General features: G+C 43.2%; 9 protein-coding genes across 9 annotated transcripts; 7 read left to right on the top strand and 2 right to left on the bottom strand.

Moving 5' to 3' along the window:
• Positions 1–1,677: 1,677 nt before the first annotated feature.
• K450DRAFT_178566 (uncharacterized protein) lies at positions 1,678–4,056 on the top strand (the record flags this gene model as incomplete). The annotated part of the gene is made up of 3 exons (XM_051584298.1): positions 1,678–2,821; positions 2,895–3,532; positions 3,601–4,056. 3 exons carry the CDS (start codon positions 1,678–1,680, stop codon positions 4,054–4,056), a joined length of 2,238 nt encoding a protein of 745 aa, XP_051441898.1.
• A 115-nt stretch (positions 4,057–4,171) lies between these two features.
• K450DRAFT_254809 (uncharacterized protein) lies at positions 4,172–6,686 on the top strand. The gene is made up of 7 exons (XM_051591261.1): positions 4,172–4,296; positions 4,358–4,608; positions 4,668–5,061; positions 5,120–5,326; positions 5,396–6,080; positions 6,148–6,304; positions 6,367–6,686. The coding sequence occupies exons 1-7, from the start codon at positions 4,293–4,295 to the stop codon at positions 6,607–6,609; spliced, it is 1,941 nt and encodes a 646-aa protein (XP_051441899.1). The 5' UTR covers positions 4,172–4,292; the 3' UTR covers positions 6,610–6,686.
• Positions 6,687–7,223: 537 nt separating this feature from the next.
• On the top strand, positions 7,224–9,208 carry K450DRAFT_254813 (uncharacterized protein). Its single transcript, XM_051591262.1, has 4 exons — positions 7,224–7,824; positions 7,892–8,376; positions 8,438–8,595; positions 8,664–9,208. The coding sequence occupies exons 1-4, from the start codon at positions 7,239–7,241 to the stop codon at positions 8,905–8,907; spliced, it is 1,473 nt and encodes a 490-aa protein (XP_051441900.1). The 5' UTR covers positions 7,224–7,238; the 3' UTR covers positions 8,908–9,208.
• On the bottom strand, positions 9,161–10,659 carry K450DRAFT_254822 (uncharacterized protein). Its single transcript, XM_051591263.1, has 6 exons — positions 10,614–10,659; positions 10,484–10,549; positions 10,299–10,407; positions 10,177–10,226; positions 9,565–10,114; positions 9,161–9,463 (listed from the first exon to the last, which is right to left on the bottom strand). The coding sequence occupies exons 1-6, from the start codon at positions 10,629–10,631 to the stop codon at positions 9,414–9,416; spliced, it is 843 nt and encodes a 280-aa protein (XP_051441901.1). The 5' UTR covers positions 10,632–10,659; the 3' UTR covers positions 9,161–9,413.
• Positions 10,660–10,776: 117 nt separating this feature from the next.
• Positions 10,777–11,997, top strand: K450DRAFT_254826 (uncharacterized protein). Its single transcript, XM_051591264.1, has 3 exons — positions 10,777–10,958; positions 11,033–11,756; positions 11,824–11,997. Exons 1-3 carry the CDS (start codon positions 10,784–10,786, stop codon positions 11,897–11,899), a joined length of 975 nt encoding a protein of 324 aa, XP_051441902.1. The 5' UTR covers positions 10,777–10,783; the 3' UTR covers positions 11,900–11,997.
• Positions 11,998–12,158: 161 nt separating this feature from the next.
• K450DRAFT_254828 (uncharacterized protein) lies at positions 12,159–14,131 on the top strand. Its single transcript, XM_051591265.1, has 6 exons — positions 12,159–12,321; positions 12,413–12,582; positions 12,656–13,204; positions 13,287–13,807; positions 13,889–13,919; positions 13,979–14,131. The coding sequence occupies exons 1-6, from the start codon at positions 12,200–12,202 to the stop codon at positions 13,993–13,995; spliced, it is 1,410 nt and encodes a 469-aa protein (XP_051441903.1). The 5' UTR covers positions 12,159–12,199; the 3' UTR covers positions 13,996–14,131.
• Positions 14,132–14,670: 539 nt separating this feature from the next.
• Positions 14,671–15,912, top strand: K450DRAFT_254844 (uncharacterized protein). The gene is made up of 4 exons (XM_051591266.1): positions 14,671–15,110; positions 15,179–15,316; positions 15,394–15,579; positions 15,657–15,912. The coding sequence occupies exons 1-4, from the start codon at positions 14,915–14,917 to the stop codon at positions 15,734–15,736; spliced, it is 600 nt and encodes a 199-aa protein (XP_051441904.1). The 5' UTR covers positions 14,671–14,914; the 3' UTR covers positions 15,737–15,912.
• Positions 15,761–16,880, bottom strand: K450DRAFT_113399 (uncharacterized protein). Its single transcript, XM_051583935.1, has 2 exons — positions 16,210–16,880; positions 15,761–16,129 (listed from the first exon to the last, which is right to left on the bottom strand). The coding sequence occupies exons 1-2, from the start codon at positions 16,843–16,845 to the stop codon at positions 15,923–15,925; spliced, it is 843 nt and encodes a 280-aa protein (XP_051441905.1). The 5' UTR covers positions 16,846–16,880; the 3' UTR covers positions 15,761–15,922.
• Positions 16,881–17,083: 203 nt separating this feature from the next.
• Positions 17,084–18,248, top strand: K450DRAFT_178633 (uncharacterized protein; the record flags this gene model as incomplete). Its single annotated transcript, XM_051584300.1, has 3 exons — positions 17,084–17,349; positions 17,442–18,096; positions 18,168–18,248. 3 exons carry the CDS (start codon positions 17,084–17,086, stop codon positions 18,246–18,248), a joined length of 1,002 nt encoding a protein of 333 aa, XP_051441906.1.
• Positions 18,249–18,307: the final 59 nt, after the last annotated feature.

Here is an 18,307-nt window from a genome sequence, read left to right on the forward strand (position 1 = left end):
CAGAATCATTGGTGACGTTTTCTTTAGTAGCTTACTACTATGAGAAGACCCTAGTCAGTACGAATGATAATTGAATAAAGCAAATGGCTAGCCACTTGATGTATCTCTCTTACCACTGTTAACCGTCTTCATACCGCCAAAATCACCAATTGAGCGATGCGATGGTAAAAGCCGCAACCTTCAAAGTAGAAGTCATATGCGGAGACCAGGAAATATAAAAAGAAAAAGTAGGCCACTGTCGGTGAAGTAAAACAGGCACACCGTTTGAGTGCCGAATGAAGTAGCTATGCAGTGTTTCAGGTCAATCGGGATGACTAATAATGCCTAGACGGCAATCAATATGAATGGGTTGGTGAATGGAAGTCGCATCGAAGTCAAAATTTGTTAGAGATTCCAAAAGCGATAGCAAATGCTTTTAGTAGCAGACTCGAACGGACACGGACCAGTTACAGTTTTGTCAGCGGATCTTTTGAAGAGCATCAATGAGGACTGCTTTTTGGTTGTCCGGCGCGTCTTGTTCCAACAGAGTAACAAGGCGACCTTATGAGGGCAAAGTCTAAATTAAAAGACTGTGAAGCACGCATATTTGAGAACTTTAAAAGACATCCTTGGCGATGGAGGCTTGCAATCCGGAATAACGGATGCAGTGGAGTAATACTAGCCGTTTTTCCTACGGGCTAATGACCGGCCGCAGTGGATGTAAGAGTATCATTTGGACTTGTAACAGCAGAAGCTCGTTGTGCATACTACAAATTTAGACACGCCACCAAGCCAACGAGCTACGAAGAAACTCAATTGCGTGAATATCGTTTCAAGCAAGAAAATTACCCAAGTATAGAGCTTCCTTGGTCTTGATATGCAAATGTCTTGCAAAGGAGATCATTGTGGTATCTCAAACCTATATTCAAAGCGCGTCTTAGAAGCTTCTGAGTGGTATTTCTTTAAAAGGGGTATTCTAAGAAGACACTGTGTGCAACGGTATTGAAGGAAATTGGGAAAACATGATGGGACGGTACATATCCACGGGTAGGGAAGTATTGTCGGCTGGTAATCCGACGAAGAAATTAAGGCGGACTTCCATTTTTGGAATACCTCAGTTTAATTACCTTGAATCTCTGCTCATTTGGCATTATTTTTTTCTACGAGTTTATACAGAGTCATAATTGGTCTATTTTAGCTCTAGATTAAGAAGGGATTTAATATATGATGACATCCTTGCATTTAGGGCGAACACTACCTATATTACAAACGAAATTAGCTGCTGGCATATATATCCAAGAAGCGGATTGAACAATATGGCTGTATGCAACTGTTGCAACAAGTTTCAGTGACCGGCAGTTTAGTCAGTGGGGGAATCGCTTTTGTGCAAGGTGCAACATAAGCAGCTGGAAAATGAAGTGGGACCAGCGGCACCAATTCCCAGACACAGTGGATCCTCAAATTTTTATTTACCGCTTAATAGCCACAGCGAATGTCGAGTTATAAAAAGATGGCTGATCGGCCGTACCTGAAACAAAGTAAAAGTTTCTTTTCATTATGGTTGGAACATATTGGTTGAGTGCTCTCGTCCCAATTCTGTTGGCTCCCTGTATTGCAGCTGCACCAGCACCCGACGCGGCATCCAAAAAGAGTCCAGGAAAATGTACAAAGCTTACTCCCACCGTCCACTCTGGGGATATGTGGATTGGCAGCATTGCTCATAATGGAACGTCCCCCTTCAATACCGATTCCTCATATACCGTCTATCGCAATGTTATGGACTTTGGTTGCAAAGGTGATGGCGTAACGGATGACACTGCTTGTATCAACAAAGCCATTTCAACCGGCAGCCGGTGTGGGTCCAGCTGTGGTACCTCTACCACTGCTCCTGCTCTCGTCTACTTTCCTTCGGGAAAGTATCTTGTTTCAACACCCATCGTGATGTACTACTACACACAGTTGGTGGGAAATGCATTGAATCCCCCCACGCTCTTGATGGCTCCCTCCTTCCAAGGCATTGGACTCATTGACTCAGATCCTTACGGGGCTGGAGGCGTACAATGGTATCAGAACCAGAACAACTTTTTCCGACAAGTCAGAAACTTTGTCTTCGATCTTACCCAGACTCCTGCAACCTCATCATCTACCGGTATTCACTGGCAGGTGGCTCAAGCTACTTCTTTGACCAACTTGGTCTTCAAGATGTCCAAAGCCACAAACACCAATCATCAAGGTGTCTGGATGGAGAATGGTTCAGGTGGTTTCATGTCTGACCTTGTGTTTGATGGTGGAAAGTTCGGTCTTTGGGTTGGTAACCAGCAGTTCACGTCGAGAAATCTTACCATTAGCAATGCTCAAACCGCCATTTATATGAACTGGAACTGGGCTTGGACCTTTAAGACTTTGAACATCAACAACTGCAATGTCGGTATTGACATGACTGCAGGTGGTCCCACTTCTCAAGGTGTTGGCAGTATCACTGTCGTGGATGCTAAAATCAGCAATACCCCAACAGGTGTTCTTTCTGATACCTCTTCCACTTCTCAGACCAAGGCATCTGGATCTTTGATTTTGGATAATGTTGTTTTGGATAATGTACACACTGCTGTTGGAAATGGTACTATGACCAGCTTGGCCGGAACTTCAGGCACCATGACCATTACTTCATGGGGTCAAGGCTCTCTCTACACAAACACTAGCGGCTCCGGAACCTTCAACCAAAAGACCCTCCCAGTTCTCCCCAAGAAAAGTGCTAGTCTCTTGGCTTCAGATGGAAGATTCTTTGAACGCCCTAGGCCACAATATGAACAATATGCTGCTAGCGACTTCGTTTCTGTTAAGGGTAAGAAATGTGAAACCTTGGATTCATGACTTAGCCAATGTATCTCAACTAACCAAATTTTCGATTGTTGCAGCTTCTGGTGCCCGGGGTGATGGTAAAACCGATGATACTGCCGTTATTCAAAAAGTTTTAACAGAATCCGCTGGCTGCAAGATCGTCTATTTCCCTGCCGGTGTGTACATTATCAGCAAGACTGTTAATGTTCCCGCAGGAACAAGAATTGTTGGTGAAGCCTGGTCGGTCTTGATGGCCAATGGAGCTGCTTTCTCCTCAGAAATGAAGCCCACACCTATGCTCAAGGTTGGAAATACTGGTGATAAAGGAGTTGCTGAAATCTCCGACATTATCTTTGCCACCAAAGGTGCTCAACCTGGTGCTATTCTTGTTCAATGGAATATCCGCGATCCTGCCGGTCAACCTGGTTCAACTGGAATGTGGGATACACATTTCCGCATTGGAGGTACTGCTGGAACAGAGCTTCAAGCTGCACAATGCCCAGCCGGAGAAAGTGAAAAGGACGCTTGCAAGGCTGCCTACATGTTACTTCAATTGACAAAGTCATCCTCCGCTTATCTTGAGAATGTTTGGGCCTGGACCGCTGATCATGACCTTGATGGTGGCCCTCAAGTGAGTATCTACACTGGACGTGGTATCTCTGTAGAGTCTACTAAAGGCCCCGTTTGGATGTATGGTACCGCTTCAGAACACAACGTAAGATCTATTGAATAAGCTATATCTATGAAATTGATGTGAACTGTGAGCTAACTTCCTTACTACAGGTGCTATACCAATACCAAATCGCTAATGCAAAGAATGTGTTGATGGCCATGATCCAAACTGAGACTCCTTACTATCAACCTGGACCTAAGGCACCTCAACCTTACACTCCATCTAAGTCATACAATGATCCTACATTCTCCAACTGTGCTGCTGGTTCAGACAATTGTGCCTTGGCCTGGGGTCTCCGAATAATCAAATCGTCCGATGTGTATGTGTATGGAACTGGTTTGTACAACTTTTACAGCAACTACAGTCAAACTTGCCTTGATACCGAGGACTGCCAAGATGCTATGGTTGACTTGGAATCCAATAAGAATGTCTATCTCTACAACTTGAACACCAAGGCAGCAACCAATATGGTAACTAGCGGTGGAAAATCCTTGGCTAAGCAAGCCGACAATACCAACAATTTCTGCCAAACTGTCAACGCTTTCCTGGTCGAGGCTAAGGCGTAAATAGCAATGCCCAATACTAGGGTCATAGTGCATACTTATTTAATTACATATAATGCTTTATAGCATAGAATAAACCGCATCGTTTTGGAACAATACTTTTGATAAACCCAGCGAGTCCTTTTTGCTTAATTTATCTGAACGCGACAAGGCGCACTGGTAGGCGTTCAAGCTATTTTGAAAGTCCACAATTAACCTAAGTTATATCCTTTGCTCTGAAATTTCGACACATTACTTATATGAGTAAGTGAACCATTGCATTAGTTGAACGTCATGCAACGACATTAAAGTATTGGCTTTCAAGCTTCTTTGATAAGGGTTGGAATTCTTACTGTAAGCGACACATCGTCAAATAAGCCGAAAGCTGATCGAAGTGGCCCTCTTTTACGCGATACCCTTACTGCGGTGGGCTGGAATGTCGTTGACACGGCAATAACTTCAGACGATCCGAAAGAAATATCCAAAGCTCTTCTGAAGTGGACAGATATAGAAGAGTTAGATGTAATTGTTACTACGGGTGGAACTGGTTTTGGTGTTCGGGACAATACACCTGAGGTATGCAGATCTTTCAGAACGCTGTTACCTTAATGATCTGACTGACAGTTTGCGTGAAGGTGGTGAAATCGTTGTTAGATAAAGATGCGCCTGGAATCACTCATCTTCTGATGTCAACGTCGCTGAAATACACCCCTTTTGCAGCACTGAGCCGCCCTGTGTGTGGAGTTAGAGGAAAATCAATCATTTTGACGTTGCCCGGCAGTCCAAAGGCATGCAAAGAGAACATTGAATGTGTGCTTGATATTCTTCCTCATGCTGTGGAATTGACGAGAGGAGGATCCGGTTCCGGCCTTCACAATAAGATGCTGCAATCTCCGGAAGACGATAGCAAGTCGCACCACCACCATCACCACCATCATCATCCTAAACCACACACATGTACTCATAAGAGCGACGAAGTGGCGAGAGATAACACTACTGGAAACCTTTCCAATCCACTAAATGCTCCAGGTACGTATTTTTCAATTGTCACTTATTTTGAAAAATTGTCTTCTAATATTTTTTACAGTGACACGAAGACATCGTCAATCCCCATACCCAATGATAACGGTGGAAGAAGGAAACGCGTTGATCCAAAAATATACGCAGCCACTAGAAACGGAGATAAAGGAAGTGGACGATAAATTGATAGGATATGTGATCGCGGAAAAAGTGACTGCTCGTGAACCTGTGCCTGGCTATAGAGCATCTATTGTCGACGGATATGCGGTCAAAGGTACTAGAGGCCAATGGTGAAGAGTTTCGCTGTCCGCAAGCATGCTAAATTGTACTAACTGATCTCTAGCGCAAGACGGACCTGGCTCCTATCCTGTGGTGACATCCTCTGTTGCTGGTAGCAGCGATGTATTCACACTCCAAAGTGGACAGATATCAAGAATTACAACTGGAGGAATGATACCTGACGGTGCCGATGCTATTGTCATGGTAGAGGATACGGAGTTACAGGAAACATCAGATGACGGAAAACAAGAAAAGGTGGTGAAAATTTTGGCCCAAGTACAAGTAGGCGAAAATGTTCGAGAAATCGGGTGCGATACACCTATTGGGCATACAATAGCCCAAGAAGGCGACATTATCACTTCAGTGGGAGGCGAAATTGGTGTTCTATCTTCTGTAGGAATACGCTCCATTTCGGTGTATCGCAAGCCAAGAGTCGGTGTTTTGTCAACAGGTAACGAGGTCGTCGACCACACAAACACTGTGAATCTAAGACCGGGCCAAATACGTGACAGCAATCGACCAACTTTACTGGCGGCGATTAGCGCCGCAGGGTTCGAAGCCATTGACCTCGGCATAGTGGGCGATCACATTGATGATCTAGAACAGAAATTAAAGTTGAGCTTAGATGAAGTTGATGTACTGATCACCACAGGCGGCGTTTCCATGGGCGAAATGGATCTTCTTAAGCCGATTTTGGAGCAAAAAATGGGAGCCACTATACACTTCGGTCGCGTGCGCATGAAGCCTGGGTAAGTTGCTGACTGATCTCATTACCACTACCCACGATAGAAATTCACACAACGCATTTGAGACTAGGAAGCCTACTACATTTGCCACGGTTAATTCCAAATTGGTTTTCGCGCTGCCCGGTAACCCTGTGTCTGCCAATGTAACTTTTTACCTATTTGTCATGCCTGCTCTACGTAAGATGGCGGGTATGCCGAATTTTCAGCTTCCAGTGATGCAAGTCAAGGTAAATAATGAGCATACGTTGACGTACACTGATACACCCCATTCTCACACCATCTTCAAAAGTTGTCACATTCTATCAAATTGGACTCAAGACCAGAATACCACCGTGCCATTGGAAAAGTGCAACCAAACCAGAGTCACATCACTGTGACTTCAACCGGCGTTCAACAAAGCTCAAGGATTTTAAGTATGGTTGGGGCCAACTGTCTCTTGAAACTACCAGCAAGCACTACCGAACAGAGGCAATTGGAGGCGGGAACATTTTTAAATGCTATTATAATTGGACCTCCCGTATTCAACGTGTAACGCGGTACCCTCGGATTGTGTGTCAGCAAACCATTCATCTCTATTATCAGAAAAAAAAAATAAGAATAAACAAGGTTCAATCCATTTGGGAATCGGGTAATCTCAGAAAGGCATTTTGTATGGTTCGGATGTTTGACATTTTCTACTGAGGAAGTCAGATTGGACAGTATCGGTTACGTCGGACCTGCAAATATGATCCTACCATGGCGAAAGTAGAGTAGAACCCCATATAAAAAAAGAAAACTCTAATCTATGGATCACTCAACCAGGTTCTGGATCTGTTCTCCATTGACAGAGTTTAGTGTTTACCACAAGAGACTGTGAGAGAGCATTCAGTAACAGAAGCACCATGCAAATCAAATTGATGGAGAATTCACCGTTGGAGGCAATAGCTGCTGGCAAATTCGTGTTTCGCAGTGATTGTTGCTCGTTTATATTATTTGAAAATTTTTGCAGACTGGCGAACACGCAAACTTTATTTCATAATCGCCATGTTGTCCCATGAACACCGCCAGAATAGGTGAACAAAAAAAAAAAAAAGATTCATCAGCCGCAGCTCTCCAATATAAAAAGGACGCTGATCCACGATGGTCCTTCAATAAAATAACTCTTTTCACCCATCATACAACATGGAACACAGCGAAGCACCGGTATTCGTGCGCTCACAATCAGATACATCCGATGCACAAACAATCGTTGTGCATTGCAGCAAAGAGAAACCACAAGAACCGATATCTGACGATCAATCGGCTTCTACGATATGTAATAGCTCACCAACGGAAGCGACAGGAGAAACTGAAACAGATAGACAGCGGCTTCGAAAGACGATTTTTCAGATTCTTCAATGTTTTTACACCGTCTCTCTGATGGGACTGCAGGACGGCAATTTCGGTGTTATCTTACCTCGCCTGAAGGAGTATTATTCGGTTAGCGACAGTCTGGTGTCCATCCTATTTCTACTCCAAGCAGGAGGATATTTCGTAATGGCTTTTTCCAATGGTTATGTTGTCTCCAAAATTACACAAAAGGGGTCTCTTTATCTCGGATGCACCATGCTTGTGATTGGATATGTTGTTATCCTCTTTGGATTGCCGTTCCCAGTAATATGTGTTATGATGATTATAGTGGGTGGAGGCCTATCATTATTGAATGCCGGCTGCAACGTTTATATCATTACTGCTCCATATACCACTACGGTTTTGAATTTGCTTCATGGTGAGATATCTAAAAAAAAAAATGTTGTTATTACATGAATGGTATCGTGTATATTGATTTCTTTCAGCTTGTTATGGTACTGGCGCAATGATTGGCCCTCTTATGGCTTCTTCATTGTTGGAACACAACCTTTCATGGAGAGTTTCTTATATGATTTTAGCTGGTCTTTCTGGTCTTAGTCTCTTGGGAATGTATATCAATTTCCGCAACACAGAAATTGAAATTCATACTGAGCCCGCACCCGAGAGCACAGCTGAAGATGGAGAGCTCACGGTTAAGAGAGACAGTATCTTTAAACAAGTCATCAAGCAGCGGGTCACTCCTGTCTGTTCTGTCTTCTTGTTGTTCTACGTTGGCACTGAAGTTACTTTCGGCTCATGGAGTTTCTCCTTCTTGACTGAAGTTAGAGGCGGAAATCCCGTACAACTTGCTCAAGTCACATCCGGTTATTGGGCTGGCCTTACCTTTGGCCGCATCTTTTTGGGAGCCATCACTGCTAGGTTTGGTGAAAAACGCATGGTCACATTGTATTTGATCGTCACTTGCGCTATGGTAAGTCTCCTTCCGATTGTTCCACTAAAAAAGTTACATTTATCTAAACTTTACGAAATAGATTATTCTTATTTGGCAAGCAACCCCAATACCAGTTGATCTTGCTGGTTTAGTCATCCTAGGAATGGCTCTTGGTCCTATTTTTCCTACTACTGTCTCTATGGTGTCCCAAATTCTACCCAGATACCTTCATACAACAACTATCGGCTTTTTGGTCGGGTAAGTCTTCTTCGTTAATTGTTTTCATTGTTATCTATCATTGGTCTCATACAAAGAAATTATTTTAGTCTTGGGCAAGGTGGTGCTGCGTTGTTTCCATTTGTAAACGGCCAGATTGCCAGTAAGGCTGGTGTTATTGGCATGATGCCATTTACTCTAGCGTTATCTATCGCGATGCTTGCAACATGGATTTTCATGCCATCAATTGGTCCATCAATGAACTTCATTGAAATCTACAAGCAGAGAAAGCTCAAATCCAAGAATCCCACAGCTGATCTTGAAGCCAATACAGTTGCCTCTGATAAAGTTTAAAAGCAGAGCTTAGATGTATGTGTTAAATATTCACGTTGTGTTGACTTTTCTTAAGTCATCTAAACGTAATTAAGCATTTTATCATGTTTATTGTATATAACGTCGCATAAAGGTATCCTCCATATAAATAAAGTATTTGCACATTTTAAGAAACTAATAGCATTTAACGGCCTGATCTTCGACTAGTTCGCTTCTTTGGTAGATCATCTTCTATTTTCAATGTAGTGGCGACAGACTTTCGTTTCTTAGCTGCTTTGGATACTTCCACATTCTTCTCTTCTACAACTTGTTCTTCAACCTTGACTTTCTTTCGACCGCTTCTTCGAACATTCGTATTTTTCTGGTCTTCAGTATCATCCTCGTCTTTGACCACCTTCTTTACAGCGACCGTCTTCTTTTTCACGAACTTCACCTTCTGGTTTTCAGTATCATCATCGTCCTTGACTACCTTCTTTACAGCGACTGTCTTCTTTTTCACAGCCTTCACCTTTTCTGAAGCCGATTTTTTAGGTAGTTTTTGGATCGCCGCAATAAAAGCACTGGTCCTTCCGCCAAACTATCGAGAAATGTCAGGAACTATATAGTAATAATCAAAATGTCTTCAAAAATTTACCATCTCAAAGGATATAGTGTTGCCGTCTGGGAGCTGGCTCTTACCCTTGCCTTTACCCCATCTGTGAAGGAACAACCAGTTGTCGGGAAACTTGCTGGAGTCAGCATCAACTTCAGCTGCAACGCGACAAACATAGCTTAGTTTTTCATGAATTGCCTCGCATTCTTCATCCGTCAAAACGTTGGTATAGTGTCCAGGATGTATTTTTGCGTGCCAAAGAACTTCATCAGCAACCCAGTTTCCCACACCAGCCGAGAAACTTTGATCAAGTAAGAGCGCCTTGATAGGAACAGCCCGCCGCTGAACCATTTGTGTGAACTCTGGCAATTCTGGAAGGTTGTGTAAAGGGTCAAATCCTAATTTCGATATAGGAAGTTCCTTCATTGGGTCGCCGTCAACAAGTCGAATACGACCAAGACGCCTAGCATCGTCGTACGCCAGTGTGATATGACTATCGGGCGTTTCAAACGTAAGTTGCAACTTCCAAAATCTTGGTGGCCAAACGTGCTTTGGATCCTTTCTAAGACACATACGGCATTCGCATGCCATTTCTTTTTCTTTGCCATCAATAGGCTTCTTGTGGGTTATCTCAATCTGGATGGATGTTTAGTAATTTATCAGGAACAGCCGCAGTATGCCAACTTGCTTACATATACCCAGCCAGTCATTCCCAGGTGACCAACTATGTTGGGACCTTTGTCCATTACTATGAAGGCACTAAAGTTACAAACCCCTTCTATGAGGAAAGCTGAAATGACATTCCAAGCAGTATACTTACTCAACACGTAATACTTTCCCCATCGTTTGGTGTCAACAATGCTACGTCCAGTGAGTTTGCTTTCGATTTCGCCGCCCTCAACTCCTGGAAAAACAATAGAGTCTTCTTTCTAGAGTTAGAGATGATGATTATTACTTTTCCGGCGTCTTGTCTTCGCTCTATGGATGTAAACGCCAGTTACTTACTGCGCTAACACTTGCTATTTTTATCCCCAAAAGTGTCTTGTGGACTATTCTGCGGACGTGTTCCACCTAGCAAGCCAATAGAGCATAAACAACTTTTTCAAAAGAGAGATCAATTTCATTAACAAATTACTTCTGTAAGTTCGGGCATGGTTGCACTTTTGGAGATGGAATGTAACGATTAAAGGTCAATACCTTGCAGCACCGTTGAGGCGTCAAGTTGACTGACGCACATTTTCAGATACCGCTGACAGTCCAACAAATTGACGCTGAGCTGCTTCGACAGTGAATTTCAGAAGCGACATGCAAAAGGACACATTATCTCAAGAGTTTAGCAAGCTCTCCACAAAGGAGGATTCAAAATCAGACGAACGCAGTGATGAAGTAGACAAAAAGAAGATCAAGCCAAAAACTGGATCGACGGATAAAACTGTCATTCTAGAAAGGCTGAGACGCTTAACCAAGGACCCAGAGCAGAGCAAGTATACTTTGCCTCATTTCGCCATGATCGGTAACCAGATTACTAATCTACCTCGTCTTGGACCCATTTAGACGTACTATTTGTCATAGAAGAAGGTTGTAGGGAGACATTCGCTCGAAATGATTTCAATATGGCTTTACAATCCATCAAGCAAGCGTTTTACATACGAGATTATGTGAGTATATTCACAACCCCGAGCAACTTGCCTGTCTACACAGCTGCCTATATACCTGGACGAGCGCTTTGCTATTATGAGATATTCCGATCACATACACAACTATTGCGCTTGCTTGCTAAAAGCTCTAGGATTTATCTACCCGGTTCTGGAAGTGGATCCGAACTGATTGGCATGTCGGCAGCTATGTTACACGTGCCACCTGCCAGGCAGCATGTACAGCTATACATGCAAGATATAGGAGATTGGAGTGAAGTGCTTGATCGTTTGGAAGAATCCGTTCGTCGTCAGTGGAAATTAGACTCGAAACAACTGCATTGCTCATATGAGCAAGGTGATGTGCTGGAACCCTCTCCGCGCAGAGATCAATTGATCCAGGAGGCAGATTTGATTACTTTTATGTTTGTTATGAACGAGCTGTTTGTGAACAAGGCAAAATCGATGGCCCTGATTCAGTCTTTGGTTAGCAATATGAAGAAAGGCGCCTATCTTTTGGTGGTAGATTCAGCTGGCTCATTCTCACACCTCAAAATCGGTGACCAAACTTATATGATTTATACACTCTTGGATGCTATCAAGTCTCTCGAGAAAGTCATAAGTGAAGACTCGAAATGGTACCGGTATGTTAGGTCATATTTCAGAACAAGTTTTGACGTATAATTATTAAACCTCAGCTTTCCAATGTAGGTATCCAGGACACCTTCAATACCCATTAGACATACAGAATATGCGTTACTTCCTTCGCCTGTACAGAAAATTGTGAAGTCGCTTAGCATCCCTAGAAGATCTTTTTGTAATTTTCAAATATTGATTATATAAAAAATATAGAATAATATAATCTCGATTCACGACGTTGAACGCGACTTTAAGCACACGGGCAGTCTCGTGTCGTCAAACTGGTTTTGTGCAGTTGGTGCCAAAAAAAAAAAAAAGGAAAAAAAAAAAGTGACTTGCTTTCCCGCGAAGAAACGGTGGCTTAGATGTCATCGTCCTACAGAGCTTACCAGTTCCTAAGAAATTTTTTTTTTTTGGTTCCGTTCGACTTTCACTTCTTCAAATCTCAATGCTCGTTCTGTACGAAACTGCCGCGGGCTTCGCGCTCTTCAAGCTTGTTGACGATGGCAAGATGGAAAAGCCTGAAAATATCTGGAAGGACTTCCAGACTGCTGAGCAAGCCAACAAGACGTATGTTGACAGACCCGATCTGAATAACTTTTTTTAGCAATGCGAATGAATTTATCCTGATTTAAACTTTCCCCCACTATGCTTATTACAGTGTCAAGCTCAAGGCTTTCCAAAAGTTTGAAAACACCACCGATGCCTTGTCTGCCGTCACTGGTATCGTTGAAGGAAAGCTTCCTAAGAACTTGAAAAAGTTTTTGGAAACTGAGATCTCCGACAAAGAAATGAAGAAGGAGAGCCTCATTATCTGCGATCCCAAGCTCGGTAAGTTCATGAACGATGCTCTGCGTATATCAGTCTTGAAAACGGCATTCTGATGTTCCAATCTGGTTTATAGGTAGCGCTGTCAACAAGAAACTTGGTATCAACGTTGTTTCTGACTCCACCGTCATGGACTTGTACCGTGGTATTCGCGAACAGCTCGAGTCTTTGATCACTGGTCTTTCCCACTCTGACATTAATGCCATGTCTCTTGGTCTTTCTCACTCTCTCTCTCGCTATAAGCTCAAGTTCAGCCCTGATAAGGTTGACACTATGATTGTTCAAGCTATTGCCCTTCTTGATGATCTTGACAAGGAATTGAACATCTACGCTATGCGTGTCAAGGAATGGTATGGTTGGCATTTCCCCGAAATGGGCAGAATCATTGTCGACAACTTGGCCTATGCCAAGGTTGTAAAGCTTATGGGATTCAGAACCAATGCCCAAGACATGGATTTGTCTGCTGTTCTTCCCGAAGAACTTGAGAAGGAGCTCAAGGATGCCGCTGAAATTTCTATGGGTACTGAGATTTCGCAAGAGGATATTGAAAACATCCACGAGTTGTGTGACCAAGTTATCTCCATCACTGAATACCGAACACAACTCTATGAATACCTCAAGAACCGTATGAATGGTAAGTCTTTTTATAAATGTACATTTTGGCCAAGTTAAAAAAAATTCATTGTTCCTAACTCTTGACTATCTAGCTATCGCACCCAACTTGACCATGCTTGTTGGTGAACTTGTTGGTGCTCGTTTGATTGCCCACGCCGGTTCCCTCATGAACCTTGCCAAGCAGCCTGCTTCCACTATTCAAATTCTTGGTGCTGAAAAGGCTCTCTTCCGCGCTCTCAAGACCAAGCACGACACACCCAAGTATGGTTTGATCTATCACGCATCATTGATCGGTCAAGCTGGTCCTAAGCTTAAGGGAAAGATCGCTCGTATGGTTGCTACCAAGGCTTCCATTTCTGTCCGTGTTGACGCTTTGGGCGACACTGATACTCCAGATATCGGTCTTGCTGGCCGAACCAAGGTTGAGAGCAGACTTCGCCAACTTGAAGGACGAGCAGGCGCTCAGATCAACAAGGACAAGAGCGGAGGCAAGAAGCAAGAAGCCTTCCAGTTCAACAAGAGCACAGCATACAGCAGCAAGTCAGATACTGTCATGACTGAGGCATCCCCCGAGAAGAAGGAGAAGAAGGAAAAGAAGGACAAGAAGCGTAAGGCTGATGATGACGAAGAGGAAGAAGAAGAAACCGTCGTTGAAGCTAAGAAGGAGAAGAAGGAGAAGAAGCGCAAGACTGAGGATGATGAAGAGAAGAAGGAAAAGAAGAAGAGCAAGAAGGATAAGAAGGATGCTGATGAGGAATCATCATCCAAGAAGGACAAGAAGAAGAAGAAGTCCAAGTCTGACTAAACACTCATTCAATCCAAACCATTTTCACATTTTGCCACTGTCTAGATCCATTTCCTTGCTCTCAATTGTAGTTATTTCTTTTTGTTTTTCTCCATATTAAAAAATACAACAGAATGCAACCTTTTTTACATACTTTGTTCTTTATGTGTGGAGGCATTAATGTGGGTAAATCCATAGTCTATATGATGCGACCCTACTTGTATGATGGTGCGAGAGTACAGAACGCTACATGACATATTGTACTCATGTCATTCGATTAAGTCTAATTTATCTTGTGTGTAAAGTGAACGGTTTACACCTCGTTTGTATATTAAAGAGGTAACTTGTTTCAACCATATAGTAGTCAAGCAAGCAGAGCCTCTCCAGTGCCTTGTCTGATACTCTCGACGCTTTAGCATACGAACTGACCTTCTTCCTATACACATTCAAGTTCTCGGTAACAGACACCAAAATCTGGCCGTCTATCTCTTTTTCTCTGCATGTGGCCAAGCTCAAATTTTCACTGGCTATACTTTGAAGAAGATTGTGAATCTTTTCTGCATTTACGTTGTATCACATTCGTTTATGCCCCCAGCGTCCGATTCAGGAAATTGTATCTTTTCGGTCCGTGGGACCACTTCCATTTTTACGGATGATGGTGTATTCATCGGCTAAATATTCTTCGACAACAGTGCGTTTTGAAATTTATTGAATGTAGCAACTTATGACAATAGGATACTAGGGAACACGGTGGTTATCACTAACAATACGCTCTTAAAGATGTTAGCGCGGCTAAATGTGAGTGGCCACCCCGCCCAGTAGGATTCAATTAGAGTTTCGTGAGAGCCAAAAAAGATTGGGGGAGTGGAATTTCAATGACAAACCGATATCCGTTACTGAGAACTTCTTCTTTGTTCACTTTCCCCGCACTCAATAATGGCTGCCGCACCTGCAAACCCCTCCCTACTCACCATGTACTTGACTGAATTGGCTGCTCATCCATTGAGAACCAAGGCTCTTACCAGCGCCGTCTTGTCTGGTGTTCAGGAGTTCACAGCCCAGAAGCTTTCCGGCACAAAGCCTACCAGCGCTGGACCAGTTGACAAGCGAGTTGTACAAATGACTCTCTACGGTGAGATCTCGCTCTGATTGTGCAATGCATCGAACTCCATTCATTGACTGATCGCCACCCATTTCTAGGTTTGTTGGTGTCTGGACCTTTGAATCATGTACTTTACGACATTTTGAACAAAGTCTTTGCTGGCAAGACTGGTCCCAAAGCAAAGTTATTGCAATTGTTGGCTTCCAACTTGATCATTTCTCCCATTTTCAACTGTGGTAAGTGGATCGTCACCGAGGGGAACTGTGGTATGACTATCGCCTGATGCTTACTTTTGTGTAAACTCGTCATGCAGTCTACATTTCCGCCATGACCATTATTGCTGGAGCAAGATCTCCTTCCCAGGTCATCGCTTCCGTCAAGAATGGCTGGTTCCAGATGCAAAAGGTGTCTTGGGTCATCTCTCCCATCACCATGACCTTTGCTCAAAACTTCTTGCCCCCTCACACCTGGGTTCCCTTCTTCAACTTGGTTGCCTTCGGTAAGTCATCACCATTTTAATTTTTTTTTTTTAATATCAACGCAATATACCGACTAACAAACATTCATTTTGTGCAGTCTTTGGTACCTACATGAACACCAAGATCAAGCGCAGACGCATTCAGGCTGAAAAGGAGGCTCAAGGAAAGAAGCAATAATTCATACCCTTCCTGCTCCATTGTGTTTTTGTTCCCCGTAACATCTGTACTTTTCAATATTTTCTCTCTTCGTTTCAAAAGCGCTATATTTAATGCCCATGGGAAACAAAATATAAATAACAAAGTGATTCTAATTGAGAGAGAGAGAATAGTAATATGTACATTGAGGAAGACTTTGAGACAAATTTAATGAATGGCGAGGAACCGTGCGTTATCCAACACACTATCAAGATTGCCTTCTTGCCACTGGTGCTGTACGAGTTCCAGTTGATGCTCAGCCTTGTCAACCTCCCAGGCTGCAAGCATAAGGTCTTGATTCTTTTTTCGCATGGTTGAAATGATCGATAATTCTTCAACTTGAAGTTTGCGGCCTTCTTCTTCCTGCCTTCGAATCTATAACAAATAGTCGCAAAGTAGAATATGTGAGATCATCAAGATAATTGATATTATCCACAAAGACATTAATCACTAACCTCTTTTTCTTGTAGTGGAGCAATTAAGATTCTTGTCCGGGGATGAGGAGAAGCAATTGGTGGTGGTGCGGGATAAGGTCCAGGCGAATTAGGGCGACTGTGGTGGTGATGAGAAAGCGGTGGTGGAGGTGGAGGTGGGCCCGATGGTCCTCGTAGAGAAGGCGGTAATTCATTGATAGGAGAAGACACCATAGGAGGTCCACTGGGAGCTACATACTGCCGATGTGAGGACATGGGTGGAATCGAACTGCTAGGTGGTGGTCTTCGAGTATATGGTGAGCCGCTGCTGGAACGATAGGGTGAGTGGTAGGGTGGTGGAGGATAGTGAGATCGCTCTCGGTACGGCGGCGGTGATCGATAAGAAGGATGCGGTGGAGGAGACCGAGATCTGTATCTGCTACGCATATGGGGTGGTGGGGGTGGAGAGTGATCACGGAAGGGTCGGCCAGACTCACTTGGTCGTCGTGGCGGTGATCGCATGTACGGTGGATAATGTCGGCCGCCATCTCGATCTCTGTAGTCTGGCTCTCGGTAGCCATCGTGTGATCGATGTAAATCGTCTCTAGGTCGACTATGGTAACCTTTGTATCGGTCGTCATAGCTGTCTCTTCCAGAATAAGGGGGATATCGATCCATGATTTTTGACTGGGTACGATTCGAACTTGGATAAGTCTGCTACTGTGGAAAGCTCGGCCATCTTTTTCCAAGGCTCAAGTGGTCACATGATATGTAAGAAATTTGATTTCTTTCCTGTAAAATCGACAAGTGTTACAATTGAGTACAATCGATGGATGGAGTTGCGCTACGTTCGACAACCGCTTATTTTTTTGCTCTCAATGGTCCCTCTTTTATTTAACCTCTCTTTCACTTTGGTATGTCTGTTCAACGCAGACAGTCGGCCTTGGATAAACCGGCTTCTCGTCGCCACAGTGATAAACCATCGGCTAAGAAAAAGAGCTCACCTAGTCTGATTGCGTTGGTGGTTCTATTTTATTTTGTCATCTCGTTATCAGTCGTATTCTTGAACAAGATTATTCTTAGTTCAGCAAAGTATAATTTTCCTTACCCTTTGTTCGTCACTTGGTTTCAACTGTTGGTAGCCTTGGTCCTTTTGATTGTATTTTCCGAACTTGGAAAATGGTAAGTTCCCCAAAAAATAAATAAGCTACAATACACTGAAAACATCCTTGTAGTAGTAACAAACGTTGTCCTTACAGGAACCCATCCATCAGCCTTATACCACCTTACGAATTTGACCCAGCTATAGCTATCAAAATTGCCCCACTCACAGTGATTTATGTGCTTATGTTGGTATTCAACAATCTGTGTCTGAAATACGTGGAGGTTACTTTTTACCAAGTGGCTCGGTCCCTATCCATCAATTTCACTATACTTTTTACATATGTCATCTTGGGACAAAAAACATCCCACTCAGCTCTGCTGGCTTGCCTGATAGTCTTTTTGGGCTTTGCCATTGGTTCGCTAGGCGAGATCAACTTTTCCTGGAGTGGTATCATCTACGGTGTCGGATCATCCGCTTTTGTTGCTTTATACGGCATCTACGTGAAGAAAAGTCTACCCATTGTCGTACATAACGAGTACAAGTTATTGCATTATAATACCACGATGGCCATTTTATTGTTGGGGTCCATCTTGTTGTGTTCAAACGAAGTGGGTGCGATTTGGCAGAATTTGGCAGCATACAATAGTACCAAGTTTTGGACTCTCATGGTGTTGACGGGAATCACTGGCTTTGGCATTAATATCAGTGTTTTCCTTCAAGTCAAGTTTACTTCTCCCTTGACGAATACTATATCAGGAACAGCGAAGAGCTGTCTTCAGACCTTGCTGGCCACATTAATCTTTCAAAACACAATCACCACCACCGTAAGGATATAATGCATGTTTACACAACCTCAACACACAGGGTTACTCATGATAATTTGATTGCCTACTAGAACGCTATTGGGATCTTCTTGGCCATATTTGGATCCAGTTACTACAGCTACATTCGATATCGTGAAATGATATCGAAATGATCAAACGCACCAGATTTTGTGCCATTACAAAATGCAATTTGAATAACGAACATTTGTGT

Source organism: Umbelopsis ramanniana (assembly GCF_025399195.1).
Source record: "Umbelopsis ramanniana AG unplaced genomic scaffold K450scaffold_57, whole genome shotgun sequence".
Classification (NCBI taxonomy): Eukaryota; Fungi; Mucoromycota; class Umbelopsidomycetes; order Umbelopsidales; family Umbelopsidaceae; genus Umbelopsis; species Umbelopsis ramanniana.